At 49.2% G+C, this 20,636-nt stretch overlaps 1 protein-coding gene across 1 annotated transcript in view; it reads left to right on the forward strand.

The window, feature by feature from the left end:
- The first annotated feature begins 17,201 nt into the window (after nucleotides 1-17,201).
- Nucleotides 17,202-20,636, forward strand: part of XKR6 (XK related 6) — a 50,308-nt gene continuing 46,873 nt past the window's right edge. Inside the window, exon 1 of the mRNA XM_059843109.1 lies at nucleotides 17,202-17,961. Coding sequence (XP_059699092.1) covers nucleotides 17,237-17,961 — 725 coding nt within the window. The 5' untranslated portion in view covers nucleotides 17,202-17,236. The remainder of the gene's footprint in view (nucleotides 17,962-20,636) is intronic.

A 20,636-nucleotide genomic window follows, 5' to 3' on the forward strand; every position in this document is an offset into this window, starting at 1 on the left:
GAACAATTCCTTCCTGATCTCTAAACCAAACCTCTCCTAACTTAAAACCATTCCCTCTGCCATTCCCAGGACTGTTCTTCATGTTCAGGTCTATGAATTAAGTCTCTCTCTTTATTGAATCATAGAATCCTGGAATGTTTTCTGTTGGGGGAAACCTTAAAGAACTTTCAGTTCCAACCCTTTGCCATGGGCAGAGTCACCTTCCACTAAATCAGGTCACTCAGATCCTTACCCAGCCTGGTATTGAACTTCTCCAGGATAGGGAGTCCACAGCAACAAGACAGGGATGGGAATGTCTCAGAGGAATGGGAATTCTTTCCTCTCTTAAGATGAAATATTACAGGTGCTGCAGAGTGATTAGTCAAGCCTGCACAATCTCTTCTGATGGTGGAAGGACAATTAAGAACTTTTTGGGTCAAGGTGGGTCTCATTCAAGGCCCAGTTTTGCAGTCTTTATCTGGACAGTTGCCCCACTGCAAGTACAGTGATCTGTAAGATTTAAATCAAGAGTTATTGTTTGCTGCTGTTTCAGCTTCTTTTTTTCTTTTTTTTTTTTTTAAGATCTTCTTTCCATTCTGCCCTAAAAATGCCAGAGCTTGTTATCCTCTCCAAGACTCAACCTGAGCATTTGTGCCGCAGACTCCCTCGTGCCCCTTCTGATCAACCTAACCAGCAGAGAACTGAGCTCCTCACACTTCCCCTTGAGGAGTCCTTGCTGTCCTCCAGCTTTGCTCCACCTCCATGGGATTCCCTTTGTCCTGCACTGCTCATCCCCTGAGCAGAGCAGGAGGTGGGTTTCTCTGGTTCTGGCTGGGTTTCCCATGGGAGATGCCGCAAGGAGCAGTTTGTAACACCTCCCAAAGACCAAACTCACCATTCCTGGCTCTCTGACAACCTGAGAAGCATGACTCAAAGTGTCACCTAACCAAAGGATCTATCTCTCAACAAGGTTCTTCTCACTCTGTCTGTTCTGGGTTGCCCTTGCCTAATTTCACCCCTCTAAAAGTTAAATTTCTGTGCAGTCAGCAGAAAAAGACTGGGCACCTCCAGAGCATGGTTCCTCCTGTCCTAAAATAGGTGCTTAAAAAAGGGAGGGGAGCTGCCTTCCAGTTGTGCTGGCATCCTCTCCAAATCCTCCAGTGAAACTCTGAAGGATCATCTTGGACAAGGAAGATGTCCAACTTCTAGATGGCTAAAACAAGACGAGATGAATTCCCACGCCTGGCTTCGTGTCTGGGAACCTCACAGGGAAGAACAATTCTTCCACTGCTTTATTAAGCAATCTTCAAGCTTATTTATCTCTTCTTTCCAGTCTCTTTAAATGCCACTGAAGTTGCTGTCATCACAAATCAGAGTCACCAGAACTGCCTTTCAAAGCAAAACTCCAAACTGAGAAGAAAAGACGTTGCTGGGCAGCAAACCCTGATGGGCTGTGTATTGCAGGGACAGGAGCACAGGGGCTGCTCCAGCCTCTCCTCACCCTGGGCCCTCCTGGTCCTGTGCATCCTCCAGGGGAGCAGGGTGCCCCAGGAGCATTACAGCAGCTGGATTGCTTCAAATTTTTGCACTTCAGGAGGACTTTCTTTACAAAATAGGTTGTTAAAAATTGGGACAGGCTGCCCAGTGGTATGGTAGAATCACCATCCCTGGAGGTGTTCAAGGAACAGCTGGAAGTGACACTGAATGCTCTGGTTTAGTTGTCAAAGTGGTCCAAGTTTGGACTTGATGCTCTTTGAAGACTTTTCCAACCTGTATGATCCTGTGAAATCGAGGATTCACCTCACATTTTCTCCTCACTGTTGACTGTTAGCAAGGTCCTATAAAAAAATGTAAGATCAAGGAAAACACTTATTTGTCTTTAATAATTCTACTTTCCACACATTTTCACCCCAGAGGACTCCTTGAATTCATTGCAGTTTGCCTCAAATGGGCTTTTCTTTTTAGTTCACATTCTGGAACAGACCAGCAGTTGTTTCCTATTCCCAGTCCTCTAGTCCTGGAGGATTTTGCAGGCTGTTCAGATGTCCTGAGTCCCTCTGGAGAGGTTTGTCACTGTCCAGCCTCGGCAGCTGCGTGTCCCAGAGGTCCTCATGCCCCAGCAGTTCTCATGCAGTGACTTCTTTCCAAGCTCTGGCATGAGTGGGGATCAGCTGGTGCTCCCCAGTGGTGACTGATCAGCTGGTAAATGGAGATTTGTTCCAGGAGAAATGTGCACCTACCCCAAGGTGAAGCTGCAGCATGTGTTTGAGTCCCGAGTGAGCCCAGGCTGGACAGTGAGATTTGGGAATGGTGATTTATAAAAGAGCTGGAAGAAGTGAAGCAGAAAAGAGCAGAGGGAATAAAGGGTTTTTTAATGTTTTTCTAGTTTCTTGAGGAAGCAAGGCTTGGGAGATCACACCCTCAGAGTGCCCATCTCTAATTTTCTGTGTCTTTTTCATTCCTATCTGCTCCAACAACTCCTCCATCCATCCAAAAGTTTCTACTAGACCCCAAGGAGACAAAAGACATCCTATCAATGTCTTTTCCCAGGTGAAGCTGCAGATGGCAGGCACAGCTCCCAAAGAAGGGAAATCTTAAGGGCACTCCTTGTTCAAAGACTGTTGGCTTCATTTTATTTGGGGATGGGCTTTGAGGATGGGGCTTTGAGAAAACTCATCTAGAGGAAGGTGTCCCTGCTCATGGAATGAGATGATCTTTAAGGTCCCTTCCAACCGACATTCTCTGATTCTAAAATTTGTTCGGATTCTTTTTTTTTTTCCCCAAGGAGTGATTTTGTTTGATTAGAAACAAACTGCATCCCCAATATGCATCTATGCATTTTAGTTATCATCATATAACACCATTCTACGCACAAGTTCTGTGCAATAAACTTTATGATATTCCCAAAGTATTTGCCATGTGCTGGTTAACTGCCACTCTTAACCAGGGAAAGAGGATTTGGGAAAGGGTGAGAGGATTCAAAGGACACATTCATACCTGAAAAAGCTATTTGAAAATAAGTTTCTCTTTTTTTTTTTTTTCAGCAGAAAATTCACTCTATAAATGCCACAATGAATACAATGACATTGAAATTCATTTTCAGCGTCAAAGAAACATTGCTATAAATCCTACTGTGAACTCAAAGGTAACAATGCCAGGTGTCTGGGTAACAGGGATGCTCAGAGGGTTTTCCAGATGTCACCTATCAAGAACAGTCCTGGGAGAAGGACTTGGGGGTGCTGGTGAGAGGCTGGACATGACCTGGGCCTGAAACCCCCATGTCCTGGGCTGATCCCACAGCGTGAACAGCAGGGGATGGGGGGATTCTGCCCATCTGCCCCAGTCAACTGAGACCCCACTTAGGGTCACCCAGGACAGGAAGGACATGGGTTGGAGTGAGTTCAAAGAGGCACCAAAATGACCAGAGGATGGGGCATCTCTTCTGAGAGGAAAGGTTGAGGGAGTAGGGACTGTTCAGCCTGGAAGAGAAAAAGCTTAGGGGTGACATAATTGTGGCCAACCAGTGGCTAAAAGGATCCAACAGGAAAGCTGGAGAAACAGCATTTACAAGGGCCTGGAGAGACAGGAAAAGGTTTCACACTGACAGAGAACAGGGTTAGGTGGGATTCTGGGAAGGAACTGTTCCCTGCAAGGGTGCTGAGGCCCTGGCAGAGGGTGCCCAGAGAAGCTGTGGCTGTTCCATCCCTGGAAGTGTCCAAGGCCAGGCTGGATGGGGCTTGGAGCAGCCTGGGATAGTGGAAGGCGTCCCTGCCCATGGGAGGGGGTTGCAATGAGATGGTTTTTTAGGTCCCTTCCAACTCAACCCATTCCATTACTCTATGACTTCATGAACTCATGTGGTATCATGAACAACCCATGAAATAACTTCGTTGTCCTTGGTAGGATGGTTCAGGCTTGGTCTTTTCTGCTTTAGCCTGGTTTTGGAGTTGGAGTTTTTTTCTCTTAAGGTCAACAACAGGTGCTTCTCTCCAGAGCATGAAACAAAGTCCAGCTCCTCTCCTGCAGCAGAATTCCCCTTTCCACAGGCACTCCAGGAGCAGCTCTATCAACACAGCAGCCAACTCTGCTTGGCAAAGGTAAATCTCCCTCACCAGTGCATTGCTGGTGTCTGAGGGTGGCCTGACAAATCCATTGACATAACATAAGGAAAGATTTAGGAGAGGTTTGGGAGCATAATAAATGAATCCCCCATCGAGTCGACTGTACGTTCCTTGGATCTAGCAAGCAATCACAATAAGCCCTTTGGATTACTTGAGACAAATGCCTGTCTGCACAACAAATCACTGCAGATTGCTTATGACAGCCAAATGAGACGTCCTTTCAGAACATCACCAGCAACTCTCACAGCTCCGGAGCACATTATACAGCAGGAGTTAAGAAATCTTAAAAAACCACATTACCTCTTTTGGGTCTTCTTTCATGGGATAAAGACAAGTGACTTCTAACCTGCTCTTCCAGGGCAGTTTGGCCAAATTGTTTGCTACAAGGCATTAGAGCTTTTGTGGTGTCTTTGACATTCCAGGTTACTAAAGGATTATATCCATAGACTGTGGTAATCCCTGAATATTTAGAAAATACACACACAGCTCTCCAAACACCAGACATCTGCCCCATGGTGCTGCACATCTGCCATTCCCATGGATTTCTGAACAATTTCCTTTGATGAGCAGGTTTATTCCAATGGAAATCGACAAATGAGAACAGCTCCCGTTCCCTCTCCACAGCTCTGCCGAGTCTGCAGTTTTGTAGCTTAACATTTTTATCCAAGACAAAACATGCAGTCAGGCTCTTTGGACATCACACAAACACACAGAAATGTTGAAAGATAAATAGGTTGGATGCACACATGCACACACACACACAAACTCGCCGAAATCTCCTTTGCTGAAAAATCTGCTTCTGCAACAAATACATATTTTTTAAATTAACATTTTTTGGAGACACTAACTGCATCTTGAGAGCAGAGAACACATTATTTTGTAGGCGTTTTCAGCAGCACAATACCAACCCCTATTTTTAACTATTGACTAATTACCAGTAGATCTTAATTACATGGTGTGTGGAGGCACTAATAAGTTTACAAATCTGCCAACAACACTAAACACATATGTCTTTGCAAGCATTAGCCTCTCTCTCTTATTTTTTAAAACCTTTTCTCTATTCCCCCCTCCAATTTGGCAGCAGAAGATCCTGGGAAAGGCTATAATTGTGGCTGATTAGAAGGCGAGCATCTAAACACCCATCCTTGTGGAGAAAAGAATGGCTCAAAGCACGAGGAGGAATGAAAAGAGAAGCCAGCAGAGCCTGGAGAATTTGGATTTTCAGCAGGGTGAGAGAAGAGCTGCCTTTGGAGGTGTTAACTTTTGTCTTCTCTGCAAGATTCATGGAGCCATGTGCAGGTTTATTGATTTACTTTGTTTAGGAAACAGTGGCTTGGAGCAACCTGGTCTGTGGAAGGTGTCCCTACCCACAGCAGGGGGTTGGAATGAGATGATCTTCAAGGTCCTTTCCAACCAAACCATTCTGTGATTCTATGATACAGTCTCTGAGAAGAAGAATGGTACTATTTTATGCATTTATGTTTAATATTCTTATGCAAAAAGTAACTCAGCAGGAACTGCCCCTGTGTTCTGCTGTGCTGGGTTATGGCACAATGCAGCCAAACCCATCCCAGGGAGATTTTCTGACAGGGTTTTCTCCTCTTGCTCAAGATTTTTGACAAAGTTTTTGCATCCTCAGCTCCTCAGAGACGTTTTACACAGCTGGACCCTCACATCTACCAAAATACCTTTCTGACCCAGACCCCACAAAGGTGCCCAGACTTGTGGGGTCTTCCAACAGCCCGAAGTGAGGCTGAGAAAATTTTGAGCTGTGGGGATGCTCCTCTTGTTCAGGGTCTGTCACAGGGGGCAGGGGGCTGTAGGTCTGCAATGCTCCTGTTAAATACACTTTTGGGTGAAGTTTGCCCAGTGCCACTGAGAGGATTCATGGAGATTCAGGAGGCAAAGAGGTTGCTGCAGTCAACAGATCCTCTGGAAGTCACAAACTTTCATAATCTTCAAATGTTGGTCAAGAGGGAATGGCTTCAAACTGCCAGAGGGCAGGGCTAGATGGGATATTGGGAAGGAATTGTTCCCTGTGAGGGTGGTGAGGCCCTGGCACAGGGTGCCCAGAGAAGCTGTAGCTGCCTGTGGATCCCTGGAAGTGTCCAAGGCCAAGCTGGATAGGGCTTGGAGCACCCTGGGATAGTGGAAAATGTTCCTGCCCACGGCAGGAGGTAGAAGGAGATGATCTTTATGCTCTCCTCTAACTAACCCAAACCATTCTGGGATTTTATGGTTGAACTCAAGTACTGTCAGCTACAGAACGGAACATCTAGAAGTCTGATGGCAAGACTTCCACGTACTCTTCCATCAGCTGAGTTTCTGACAAAAAGGAGCATCACCCTGAGATTATCCTCAGCAAAAGCCTCTGCACACCCAACAGCACTTAGTCCAAGAGGTGATCACTTGTGGAAGGTTTGATGTTGCTTTAGAAGCTCCATAGAGACTATTAATAATATCAAAGAGTTATGAGAAAAAATAAATTATAGTGGAATTGTATGGGCTGGTTTTTAAAATTAATAATTCCAATAATTTGACAAGAAGGAAAATTAATCTTCTCTTTCCAGGTGCAAGTGTAACCAAAGGGTGAAGAATGTCCATATTCTTGGAATAAACACTGGGAACACTTTCAGTCTGTGTCCACACTGCTGCTGATCTCCTGAATGATTTGTCATGGAATCACTGGATAAACTTGAGTTTTATGACTCCATAAATGAGAGCAGGTGCCTCCTTTGCACATTCATATTTCTAAATGCAGGAGGGTATTTCTGTCTGGGATGATTCAGTGTTTATATTTACACAGTGGAGGAGAGGAGATTATTGTCATTTGCATTGATGAAGGAGGTAGTTGTCACCTTCCAGTTTTTCCATATTGAATCTTTGTTAGCAAATAACATGTCTTGAGTAAAATGAGAGCAAGAGATAATTTAAATGGGCGCCACACTTAGCCCCAGCAATGAAATTACAAAAGTGAATCAACATGAAAGCAGAATCTTTTTTTTTTTTCTCTACAATTTAGCTAATTATGGACAAGGCAGGCATCAGTTTTCCCTGCAAAGAAACTGAACCAGTTACTCTGGTGTCTCAGGGCAAAACTTCAGTTCAGTTAATTAACAGATTCAGAAATATTGTGTGCGCTGGCAGATGGAAGAAATGATAAGAGCACTTGGCAAAGCTGGAAATGCTGGTGATTGCACATATCAGAAAGCACAGAGTGTGCCTGAACCAGGACTTCAGAATAGCCAGAATTAATTCTGAGATGTTGTTTGAAACAGCCACGTGATAAGTTTTGCCATAGAGATGAGAGACTTCCCGTGTCCATTTCAAGCAGGGCAAATCTCATCCATCCCCTGAGTTAATAAATGACCTGTGCAAAGCCAAATTAATGAAAAGCATTTAAAAACACAGAAGGAGGATTGGTGATGCTTTTAATATGGAGGGAGAAAAGAAAGAAAGAAAAGAAAGAAAAGAAAGAAAAGAAAGAAAAGAAAGAAAGAAAGAAAGAAAAGAAAGAAAAGAAAGAAAAGAAAGAAAGAAAAGAAAGAAAGAAAGAAAGAAAGAAAGAAAGAAAGAAAGAAAGAAAGAAAGAAAGAAAGAAAGAAAGAAAGAAAGAAAGAAAGAAAGAAAGAAAGAGAGAAAGAAAGGAAGAAAGAAAGGAAGGAAGGAGAGGACAAAGTCATGGGATGGGAAAATCCCTGGCAAGGGATTGGAATTAGATGATTTTTAAGGTCCCTTCCAATCCAAACCATTCTGAGACTCTACGTTCCCACTCAGGACCAAAGTGGGGCAAACGGTGGTTGAAGTGGAGTCAAGGCAGGGGGAAAAGATTTACTGAGTGCAAAAGGACACAAAAATCAGAATCCTGTGTGGTTCATGAGGAGAAGAGGAAGGCTGCAAAGGTGTCACCAACATGGAAATAAAGAACATCCAGAGATGGAAGGGACCCACAAGGTTCATCAAAATCCCACACCTGGCCCTGCACAGCAAAACTCCAAGGTTCACACCATAAACAACAGGAATTAAATGGAAATGGAAATTCTGTCCTCAGGATGAAAAAGGAGAGAAAAGCAAGAAGACCTGGTGTGACCCTTAGGAAAATGAGCCATAGAGGATCTCAGAAGATCAGCAGGGAATCAGGGGAAGGTGATTTCTCTGCACTACTTTGTCTAGAGGAAGGACCAAGAAGAGAAGAAGTAAAGACACCAAGGTGTAGCAGGCCACAATGGAAAGAGACAATGGCTGGGCTGATGTTTCAGCCAGAGGGAGATGGAAGAAGCTGCAGTCACCAGTCACCTTTTCCTTGACTTTCTTCCAGGGGCACACCCAGGTATGTTCGGATTTGTGCACTATCCTGTCTAAATTTGGTTTGATATAAAAGGTCATTTAATTAACAATTCTGTAGTGACAGTGATAAATACCAGAAAAATCTTCTGTTACATTCAGAGGTTCAGGGGAGGTTTACAGCATCATGAGACCCCACTTGAGGTGCTGCTCCCAGCTCTGGGGCCTCCAATATAAGAAGGACATGGACCTGTTGGACTGAGCCCAGAGGATGCTATGGAGATGCTCTGAAGGTTCCTTCTGCTCTGGAGCCAGGCTGGGAGAGCTGGGTGTGTTCACCTGGAGAGGAGAAGGATCCAGGGAGAGCTCAGAGCCCCTGGCAGGGCCTAAAGGAGCTCCAGGAGAGCTGGAGAGGGGCTGGAGACAAGGCATGGAGGGAACAGGACACAGGGAATGGCTTCCCACTGCCAGAGGGCAGGGTTAGATGGGATATTGGGAAGGAATTGTTTCCTGTGAGGGTGGGGAGACCCTGGCACAGGGTGCCCAGAGAAGCTGTGGCTACTCCTGGATCCCTGGAAGGATCCAAGGCCAGGATGGATGGGGCTTGGAGCAGCCTGGATTAGTGGGAGGTGTCCCTGCCCATGGCAGGGGGTGGAAGGGGAACTTTTAGGTCCCTTCCAAACCAAACCATTCTGTGATTCAGTGATTATCAGTTATAAAAAAACAAGCATCAGGAACTGTGGGAAGGGGAATCATTTTACAAGGAATGTACCTTACCTTAGTTAAGGTGTGAAATCCAGCTCCACTTCCTCCCATGGTCCATGGCTCCACATTGGCTTTTCTAGTGACCCAGAAGAACTGAATGTAACCCACATTTCCCATTGGCACAGGGGCCAACCTTCACCCAGCTAGGAAGGGGAAGTATTGCCTGATAAGTTTATTTTTCACTGAGCTCTGAGGAGCAGCGTGGCACACTGACAACAGCAGCCAGCTACTCTGTAAGATACATCCCTGCCCTTCAGAGCCAATTAAATCACTGGAATCCCATGGGGGGAAGTAGGAAATGCTGTGTAGTCACTTTTCCTAAATCCCAGCTTGGAAAAGCACCGAGTAAGTCCATCAAACTGGAGGCCTGAGCTGTTAATGCTTTTCCAAGGGGAGAAACACAGTTCCCTGCACTGCTCACCACCTTCCTTGGCCAATGAACTCACGTTGCTCCTTCCTACTGTGTAACGAGTTCCTGAGTTCCTTGAGGAGCAGGACATTCCTCTAGGGGATTATCCCATGCTTGGTTTAATAAGAAAGATGCAAGTACTTCCAGAAAAAGCAGGAAGGATGGAAATCCTGGAGTCACCCTCTCCTGGCCAGCCCTACTGCCCAGATGGCCCCAGGACCAGGCATCCAATGTCACTGGTTCAGCTGATGGCATTGAAATGGCATCCCACAAAGGCATTTTGGGAGAAGCAGAGAGAGCAGACAGGTTCCTTTTGATGCACAGTAATAAATGAAAACAGCTGCAGCTCCCAGGAGATTAAAGGGAGCCTGAGGAGAGCTGAATAAACCCTGTCACCACAGGTAAGATCTAGATAACAGGAACGATGAAGTTTGCTAATGCACACGTCTCAAGACCATACTAATTCTTAAATTTGTCAGGAGGTGTAAAGGGATTTAAATGTAACATTTCTGTTCAATAGACACAAGTTTGGGATTCATATAACTTCATATTTAGTGGGGAATTGGTATCCAGGTTTTATCACCTAACACCTGGGGACCTGAACATGTTTCAAGGACTTGTAAGGAACTAGAAGTGAAGAACCTGGTCCAGGTGTGAGAACAAACCATGTTCAGTTGTTTAAAGTCCAGGCTGGATGAGGCTCTGAACAACCTGGTCTAGTGGGAGATTCCCAACCCATGGCAGGGAATAGATCAAGATGGTCTTTAAGGTCCCTTCCTACAAAAAACATTCAGTGATTCCATGATTTTATGATCAGTAAGGACTAACACTATTGCTAGTTGCTGATATCACTTCCCAGTCGACTGCACTGCTAAAATGAAAAATCAAAGATGAAGCCCTCATATAAAAGAGAAGGGATGGAATTGGAAAGGTTCACCAAACATTCCTCACACTGTTTTAGAGGCAGTTCTTATGATGGCTGTGAACTGGCTTTTCAATAGAGAACATTTGGGACCTTCTGCACCTTTGCTAGAGAGTCACAAAGTGGTGAGTGAGATCTGGACATGCCCTGGCCATGTGCTCTCACACCCCAGAAACTCCCCATGCCCTGGGCTGATCTCCCAGCATGGGCAGTAGGGAAGGGGGCCATTCTGCCCCTCTGACTCACTCACGCGAGACCTCAACTGCAGAGCTTCCTCCAGCCCTGGGGCCAACAGCAGAAGGATTGTGGAGCTGCTGGAGAGAGTCCAGAGGAGGCCACAGAGATGCTCCAAGGGCTGGAGCCCCTCTGCTCTGGAGCCAGGCTGGGAGAGCTGGGGGTGTTCACCTGAATAAGAGAAGGATCCAGGGAGAACTTATTGCAGCCCTTTAGTACTTTAAGGGGGCGTGTAAGACAGATAAAAGGGGATAAAAGGGACAAGGATTGATGGTTTTAAACTGAAGGAGGGTCAGTTTAGATTAGACAGAAGAAATGAGTTTTTTACAGTGAGGGTGGGGAGGCCCTGGCACAGGTTACCCAGAGAAGCTGTGGCTGCCCCGTGCCTGGACGTGTCCAAGGTCAGGTTGGACAGGGCTTGGAGGCAGCTGGGATAGTGGAAGGTGTCCTTGCCCATGGCTGGGCACTGGAACAGAATAAACTTTTAAGAAATCACTTTCAACCCAAACCATTCCATGATTCTAGACAGTGCTGCCAGAGGGAGACAAGGGGCAACAAAAGCACCATCCTGTTGATCCTCCCCTGGTATTTACATGTAGCATTCAAAGAGGTTAATAAAAATTAACAAGTTAATCAACAGAAGGACTGGCCTAAGTGAGTTTTCTAAGTCAAGCTCACACAATAACTACTAAGTTTACCAACAAATCCAACTTTTGATCCAGTGGACACATGAACATCGTGACAACGGAAGCTGGAGCTTTTTCTGCCTCATGCATGAATAACAAAGCCACCTGCTATATTCCAGCAGTGGATGCTTTATTGTTAGTGATGATGCATGAGGCAGAAATAATGCAGTTTGATTTTTAGAGACAATACCAAGTTGAGCTTGCGAGGCTGTCAGCCCACACTCGTTTGACTTGGGAACTGAGCAAACAACATGGAAGTAATTGATGGAAACTAATGACACAATAAGATGTCATTTTTTTCTGACCTACTTTGCTTAAAGTAAATCCCCATTAATTGTAATTATCTGTACTCCACGTACACCAAACTCTCAGCTGGATCCATCCCCCAGTTATTTAAATGAGGTAGCTCCAGATTTACACAACTCTGATTCTGGCTTACATACCTCTCTATATTTAGTGTTTGTTCCCCTGATCTGAATAAATGCCTGGAAGATGGAAGACCACACAGCTCAATTAGGGTATTGATCAGGATGAAAAAAGCCTTTAACCAAGCAGCACAAGGAGGTTGTGATCCCATGCTGGGGTGCTGCTGGAGCACTGAACACGCCTCCCCTTCCCTGGTGCTCCTGGAGAACAGCAGGAACACAAAATGCAAGGCACAGACAGATCAGCTCCCAGTGCTGTGAAGGAAAACCCTGGCTAAACATGTTTTATAAATACTTGCAGATCTTGGGGTCACCCAGAGTTTACCCAGACCTCCGGACACAAGCGCCTCCAGCGTGATGGAAGTGTGGGATGCTGCTGAGTGCCAAGAAAAGCTTTCTCCTCCCAAAAATAAGAGTTGAGAGATCTCATCATGGGTGTGATTGACACTCACAACTTCCAAAAAATCCCTAAAAATACAGAGTGTTGGCTAATAAAAGAAACAGGCGCTGAGCAATGACTATTGGCTCTCTGTGAGGGCCAGGACTACAAAGGAATGGGAGCTCTTGTGGACTAAAGGGGCAAAGCATCACCCCCATGTCCTTGGCCAAAGCAACCCCACAGCAGCAGCTGTGGGAAACAGGGAAATTGGGGGGTTGTGGGGAGACTGGGACATGGGTACATCTCTGCTGTGTGCTTAGTGAGGGAGCAGGAGCTGGAGAACATCATGGGATAATCAGGAATTAAGATGTAAGTGGTGGAGATATCACTTCTGGCCACCCACAGAGTCATGTAGCCATGACTCATCCCCTGGTGCAGGAAGGAACGTAGCGTACCGTGCATCAAAATGGACAGGATCTTTCCAAGGAGAGATGATCTGGGATGGAAGACCTTTAAAGGGCTTCTATCCCAGCTGTTTATCCCTCCACACTGGCATGCCTTTTTCTTGATAAAATCAGGAAGTGATGTGTTAAATGAGTTACTTTTTTATTTCAGTCTCCGATACTCCTACTGGAAAGATCTTCCGATTTCCAGGCTAAAAATATTCATGGCCAGTTCCTACTCATTTACTTTTCCACCGTTGCCCTTCAGTGTCCCAACGCCTTTCCCTCTGCTCGCATTTATTTTCCAGGATGTATTTATAGGCAGGAAAACATATTCCTTCTCCAGCCTCATTTTTTAGCTAAACTAAACAAGCCAAATTCTTTCAGTCCACAGGAGAAAAGACAGATTGTCCTGAGCTCTGATCAACACCCAGCTCTTCCCTACAGCTGGAATTCACCCTTCCTAGGCTGGGCATAGGTGGCCACAGCTGCACGGAGGAGTTTGGGGGCAGCGCCAGCAGGGTATTGTCATTGTGTCATCCCTTGCCCAAGCAGCTGCTTCTCTTACTCCACGTGCCAATGCTGAAATCCTCAACTTCTGCCTTCTCCCACCAGAATGTCTCATCAAACAAGTTTGGGTTGGTTTTGTATCAAAACAGATGACTCGTCTGCCCCCTTACTGGTTCACCTACACTTCTATATAAGTAATAAGATTAAATAGTTTGTTTACTTCTCTGTTGTTTTGGGTTTGGGGAGATTTTTTTTTTTTATCTTTTGAATCATATGTAGCAAATCTGCCACACAGAAAAGTTTGAAGGAATGAGGATTGCTTCCATTTATATCTCCTTATGCTGCAAATCAGAATTCGAAGCTTAATCTGGGTGCTTCTCACCCAAAAATATGGGTCCCAGAGTCCTTATTTCTTACTGCAGTGAGAATTATCAGCCATATTTAGGTTTAAAAGTATCTATCAGGGGAGGCAGTTGAAGTTATATATATATATTTATATTTATACTTGTCTTATGCACATGAAGTAATTTGGTCGAGGGCTGGTTTTGCTCTTATTTATTTCCATATTCTTGTAAGAGCTGAAGTTGCAGAAAATAAGGGATTATCTTCAACATTTGAATGCATTATGATGGGGATCTGTGGGATCCTGTTTTGTCTGATCCCACTAAATAATAATATACATAATAGCAGTTTTCTCCCTTTGGGGAACTTTGTGCTAGAGTTTCACTCCGAGAGAAATTTGTTTACATCCATGGGTGCATCAGGTGCATCCCCATGGATCATGCCCAAAGCTTTGCTTTCTGCTCCCTTTCTTCTGTTTCTCTGCTACAGGAGGATCCAACCATTTCAAAACCAGCAGCATTTTTTCAGATTTCACAAAACTTTTCAGCTCTTTTGACATCACCCAGAAACACCAAATACACATTTCTCAGATAGCCTATTTAATACACAAAAGTCCTCCCACTTTTTCTTCAAGAATAAATTAATTCTTTCTCCCTGAAAAAACATTTTATCTGCACTTTATCACATTTTTCTACCTTCTTGGAGCTTTTTTCTCCATGTTGCTATTTAGACTCTGCAAAGCAGCAACTTTTTCAGCCAGTTCTGGAGTCCTGACATTCTCAGCCCTGGTATTTTGACACAGTTTAAAGGAAAAAAAATGGAGAAAGGGTAGAATTCAAACTCCCACAGAAAGAGGCAGAAGCAGGCACTGGAGAAGGAGCATCTGGAAGGAGTCTCCTTATTGAATGGTGAGGAAAAAAAACACATGGAAAAGAGGAGAGATTGTAACCTACAGAGGACAGCACAAGACAGCTCAGAAAAGATGGATATGATGAATGAACAGATGTCTAACATGGAACTGAGGGGAAAGGACCTGGAGTTTGGCTTTCCCAGACTGCCAGTGGGTCCTTTGGTAAAACAGCTGCCTGGGGTGCAGCTCAGCTCACAGCAGATCCCAAAAACAGCCAGGAGCTGCTTCCTTAGCCTGTCAGAGGTTTCTCCAGCACAGAGCTGAGGCTCTGGAGAGTCTGCCTGACTCTACGTACAGGGTGGGAAAAGCAGTGTCCCCAAAGTGGGTAAGGGAATGACAAAGAGCAGGCAAGGAGATGGAGAATCCCTGTGTTAGAAGGAGAAGGACAGGAAGACACCAAGGTGGGGGATTTGAGAAGGCAACAAGGGTGTCAGGTCAGGGTGCCAAGGTGTGCTTGGAGAGAGCTGTTATCAACAGAGAATGAATCCCAGAAAGGTTTGGGCTGGAAGAGACCTTAAAACTCATCCAGTGCCACCCCCTGCCATGGGCAGGGGCACCTTCCACTATCCCAGGTTGTTCCAAGTCACATCGAACCTGGCTTTGAACATTTCCAGGGATGGGGAAGCCACAGCTCCACCACCCTCTGAGTACAGGAGGGACCTGTGGGATGGGGTGGGACAGAAGCCCCCCTTCCCCAGCACAACCATGGGAAGGGAAAAGGCAAAAAGAAACCCAGAGGAGGTCTCAGATCTGCCAGGGACCTCGGAGCTGTTGGAGGTGGGAAGGTGGAAAGCAGCCTGGCTGAGGATGAACTGAGTGGTGATCCTGGGATTTGAGGTTGAGCAGGGACAGGGCAGTTGACATTGGATTGGGGAGCTGATTTGGGAGCAGGATGGGGTCAGCACAAGTGGGTCCAGCTGAGGCTGGTCTGGGGAATGGAGGTTTCAGCCTTGGGGGAAGAAGCCCAATGGAACTTTTTAAGTGTCTAGAGGAGAGCCAGGAAGAGGGTGGAGGGTCTCAGGGGCCATTTGAGGAGCAAATGATGTCACTGGCTTTGGTTAGCTGGAGGAGATGGAGGTTAGACCTCATTGGGGGCTGCAGCTCCTCCAAGGGGCAGCTCCAATCTCTGCTCCCAGTGACAGAGACAGGAGCCAGGGAATGGCTAGAGCTTTGTCAGGAAGATTTATATTGAGAATCAGGGAAAGGTCCTTCCCAGAGGGGGGTAGAGCACTGAACAGCTCCCCAGGGAATGGGCACGGCCCCAAGGCTGCCAGAGCTCCAGGAGTGTTTGGACAATGCTCTCAGGCACAGGATGGCATGGTTGGGGTGTCCCGTGCAAGGTCAGGGGTTGGACTTGTGTGCCCCTTCCAAATCAGAATAGTCTATGATTCAGTGTAGATGTTGTGATTTAAAGATGACTAAATAGATGGAACACCTATGATGGAACACAAAGGCTGAGAGAACTGAGGTTGTTCAGCCTGCAGAAAAGAACCCTGGGGAGATCTTAGAGCCTAGGTCTTACATGGCTGGAGAGGAGGTTCACAATGGACATCAGGAGGAATTTCTTCACAAAAAGGGTGATTAGACATTGGAACAGGCTGCCCATTGAGGTTGTAGAGTCACCATCCTGGAGCTGTTCAAGAAATGACTGGACATGGTGCTCAGTTCTCTGCTGCAGTTGACAAGGTGGTGTTTGGTCATAGTTGGACTCAGACTCGATGATTTCAGATGTGTTTTCCGACCTAAATGATTTTGTCATTCTGTGATTCTGTGATCTCAAGCTGTACCAGAGGAGGTTTAGATTGGATATTTGGAAAAAAATTCTTCATGGAAAGGGTGGTCAGACAATGGAACAGGCTGCTCAAGGCAACCTGATGGTGGAATCCCCATCCCTGAAGGTTTTCAAAATGTGTGTAGATGTTGAACTTGGGGATACAATTTAGGTGTGATCATGTCCATGGGCTAACAGCTGGACTTGGTGATGCCAGAGGTCTTTTCCAACCTAATTCTGCAAGGGAGCTACAAGAAAGCTGGAGAGGGACATTGAACAAGGGCATGGAGTGACAGAACAAGGGGGAATGGTTTTAATTTGAAAAAGGGCAAGGCTAGATGGGATTTTAGGAAGAAATTCTTCCCTGTGAGGGCATTGAGACCTGTGAGGGCAGAGGTTGTCCAGAGAATCACAGAATAAGCTGAGCTGGAAGGAACCCACAAGGATCATCCAGTCCAACTACTGGTCCCACACAGGAGCATCCCCAACAAGCCCACCCTGTGCCTGAGAGCGCTGTCCAAGTGCTCCTTGAGCTCTGTCAGGTTTGGTGCTGTGACCGTTCCCTGAGGAGCTATTCCAGCTCCCAGTCACCCTCTAGGATTAGAACCTTTTCCCAGTATACAACCTAACGCTCCCCTGACACAACTCCAGGCCATTCCCTCGGCTCCTGTCCGGGCCAGCACCGAGCAGAGCCCGGCGCCCGCTCCTCCTCTCCCCCTCACGACCAAGTTGCAGATCGCGGCGAGGTCCCCCCTCAGCCTCCCCTTTTCCAGGCCTCATCCCCGTGAGTTCCCCGGTCCAGATCGGACGGGGCACGGAGCATCCCGCTGCGGTGGGCGCTGTCCGTACCCGGGCACGGGGTGTGGAGGGCGCCGCTCCCTCCCGTCCGCGCCGGCCCCGCCGCCGGTCGCTGTCGCCGCCAGGCGGCCCCGGCCCGTCCCGCGCGCCGCGGAAGCGCCGCCCCCGGAAGCGGCGGGCGGGGGGAGCGGGCACGGGGGGGCAGAGCGAGCGAGCGCCCGGCGAACGGGCCGGGGACGCGGCGGCGGCGGCAGCAAGATGGCGGCCAAGTCGGATGGCGGCGGCGGCGGCGGCGGCGGCGGCAGCGGCTTCGCCCAGCTGCACAACCTGGACGAGGCGGCGGCGGCCACGGGCGGCGGCGTCGGGGCAGCGGCGGCCGAGGTGGCGGAGGAGCCGGGCGCAAGCAGCTCCTTGCACATCTGCCACTGCTGCAACACGTCGTCTTGCTACTGGGGCTGCCGGAGCGCCTGCCTGCGGAACCTCTTCGGGCGGGCCGCCGCCACCGCCGCCGCCGAGCCGCTGGCCCCGCGCCCCCCCGCCGCCGCCGCCGAAGGGCCGCCGGAGGGCGGCGAGGCGGCCGAGCGGCCGTGGCTGGACTGCCTGTGGATCGTGCTGGCGCTGCTGGTGCTGCTGGGGGATGTGGGCACGGACCTGTGGCTGGCGCTGCACCACTACGGCCGGCGGGACTACTTGTGGTGCGGCCTCACCCTGGCCTTCGTGCTGCTGCCCTCGGTGCTGGTGCAGATCCTGAGCTTCCGCTGGTTCGTGCAGGACTACACGGGCGGCGGGCTGGGCGCCGTGCAGGGGCTCAGCAGCCGCGGGCCGCCAATGATGGGGGGGACCGCGGGCCGGCGTGGGGGACCCGCCGGCGGGGTAGGAGGAGCCGGCGGCACCGCCACCCCCGGGGCGCAGCGCCTCTGCAGGATCTCCGTCTGGGTCTGGCAGTCCGTCATCCACCTGCTGCAGATGGGGCAGGTCTGGAGGTAAGGGGCGGCCGGGGACTCCGCCGTGCCCCCGGCGGGGCGGGCGGCGCGCTAGGTCGGGGACCGCGGCCGCGGAGGGGCGGGAGCGGGGACTGCGAGCGCCCGGTGCGAGGGGGACGTGGGGCAGCGTCAGCCCCTGGTCCGAGGGGGATGTGGGGCACTGTCACCTCCGGGTTTGAGATGGACGGGGACAGTGTCACCTCGTGGTCCAAGGTGGACGTGGGTCAGTGTGCGCTGGCCGAGGAGGGGCTGCTTGTCAGCACCTGGTTTGAGGTGGATGTGGCTGACTGTCAGCTCGTGGTCCAAGACGGGCATGGGTCAGTGTCACCCTCTGGTTTAAAATGGGTCACTGTCCACTGGATGAGGTGGGGAGCTCTCAGCTTGTGGTCCAAGGTGGACGTGGGTCAGTGTCATCTCCTGGTTTAAGGTGGGTCAGTGTCATCTCATGATTTGGTGTGGGTCAGTGTCCCCTAGATAAGGTGGGGCAGATGGGGGTCAGTGTCACCTCGATAGGCTGAGGTGGGTCACTGTCCCCTAGCTGAGGTGGACCAGATGGCCATTGCTGTTACCTCATGGTTGGAGGCCGATGTGGGGCAGTGTCATCTCATGGCTTGAGGTGGATCACTGTCCCCTGGCTGAGGTGGGACCGATGGGAGTCAGTGTCACCTCATGATTTGAGGTGGACGTGGGTCACTGTCCCCGGCTGAGGTAGGGCAGATGGGGGTTGTTGTCTGCTTGTGGTGTGAGATGGACATGGCTCAGTGTCACCTCGTGGTCTGAGGTGGTGGTGGTCAGTGCAGTGCTCCCCATGTGTAGGAGGAGGGGAGATTTGGGGGTTACTCCAACTTTGAATGAGGAGAGACCCAAAGACTCCAAAGGGAGGGGTGATTCCCACAAAATGAGCTTGGGGGACTGAGGTGGGGTACATGGGGGTCATTGTCATCTCCTTGTCTGAGGTGGACCCTTGCCAGTGCTCCCCACGGTGGAGGAGGTGTCAAGGGCCCCTTTGTGCTGAGGGGACATTTGAGGGGAAGAGAAGTTCCCCCAGAATATGTCTGTGGGGCTGAGGTGGGAGGAGTGGCATTGGTTGGTACAAGCAGGACATAAGATGGTATTCCCCACGTGGAGATTTGGGGTGACTCCTTCTTCACTGAGAGGAGCCCCAAAGGGAGCAGAGATGCAGCATGTGGGGCTGAGGAGAGGGGAATAGGGCTGCTGTCACCTCGCAGCTTGGAGGGGACACAGTTCTGTGCCCCCCATGGTGTGGGATGGAAGGGATTCTAGCTCCCTGGGAATGAGATGGTGCTCCACAGACATGGGGCAGGACTGGGAGAGGGGGTCATGGAGCTGCTCTTCCCTTCAGGACAGGCCTGGGGCTGGGGGTGACCCTGGCAGCACTGCAGAGGGAGGTCCTGTGGCCCTGGAGGGTTCTCACCCCATCAACTCACCCCATCAACTCCTGGAGCCAAGGGGCAGCCAGAAAAAGACCCCATGGAACGCAGGGGCTGCTCCAGAGAGGATCTGCAGGGGGATGCACCCGTGGTTGCCAAGCACTGGGATGTGCTAGTTCCAGAGGGCAGATGTCCTCCTGGCACAGATCCCGTAGGGATGAGGGGTGAGGGTCTCATTCATCCCCGAGAGCCTCTCCCCAGCCGGTGGTGCGGGAGCTGGAGCTGCTGGCTCGCTGACTCCCCTTGAACCGAAGGAGCGGGTGGTGGGAGTGGAAAAACGCAGCATGATGCCTCGGCTGTGGCTTTGGAGAAAGGAGAATCTTCCTCAGTGGGGACGGCAGCAGTGGGGCTGCCGGTGTGAGCCTGAAGGTCAGGGATAAGGGGCTCTTCCCTGCCGGAGGGAGAGGTCCTGGGGTGAAGGAGACACTGGCCAGAGGACGAGTCTGGGAAGTGACCTCGAGCTCGGCAGGAATAAAGAAACATCCTCCAGTGCGAGCTGGAAATTACGTTATCCTCCCCAAAAAGAGAGGTGGGAGGAGGCAGGGAGGGATTCTCCAGGATGAAAGCCTGTGGATGCAAACACTGCCACAGAGATGTCGGGCTTACCGAAGGAGGTGGTGTAAGGACAGCTGTAAAAACCCGGCATGGCCCAGCATCCTCTGAGCTGGGGCGCGGGTTGGTAACCTGGAAGGGGTGTGAGATTTGGGGTGGGGGTAGAGGGACAACTCTGGGTTGTGTCACAGGGTGGTGGCAGCACCCCCTCCACACCATGGATGGGTCAGGCTGTAGGAAGAGGCTCCAGACGGGGGTCGCTCGGCATTTGTAGCTTTTAAAATAATCCTTAGGGATCAAAGATTTTTATTTTCCCTTTTTTTTTTTGAAGAAGCCGCGGGGGTGGAGGGGAGGGGATCTACGTGGGAAGGGTGCGTGAGATGTGTACGTAGGAAATAAGCCCATGCAATCATGCAGTGCAACAGCAAATACATATTTCTTCTGCATCTTCAATGTCATTTGTGCAGCGTTCAAAGCACATTTGTTCTCAACTTCTGCTTGGGGGGTTTATTCTATTTTTGTGGGTTTTTTACGGCTGGGATTTGGGCTGGGGGGGTAACGGGAGGGGGATGTCTGCGGGTGGTGCGTGCGAGGATGATGAATTGATCCGCGACCCTTTCTGCTGCTTCCCCTGCTACTCCCAAGTGCTGATCCCATCAGCAAAAGCAGTTC

Source organism: Haemorhous mexicanus, chromosome 3, assembly GCF_027477595.1.
Source record: "Haemorhous mexicanus isolate bHaeMex1 chromosome 3, bHaeMex1.pri, whole genome shotgun sequence".
Classification (NCBI taxonomy): domain Eukaryota; kingdom Metazoa; phylum Chordata; class Aves; order Passeriformes; family Fringillidae; genus Haemorhous; species Haemorhous mexicanus.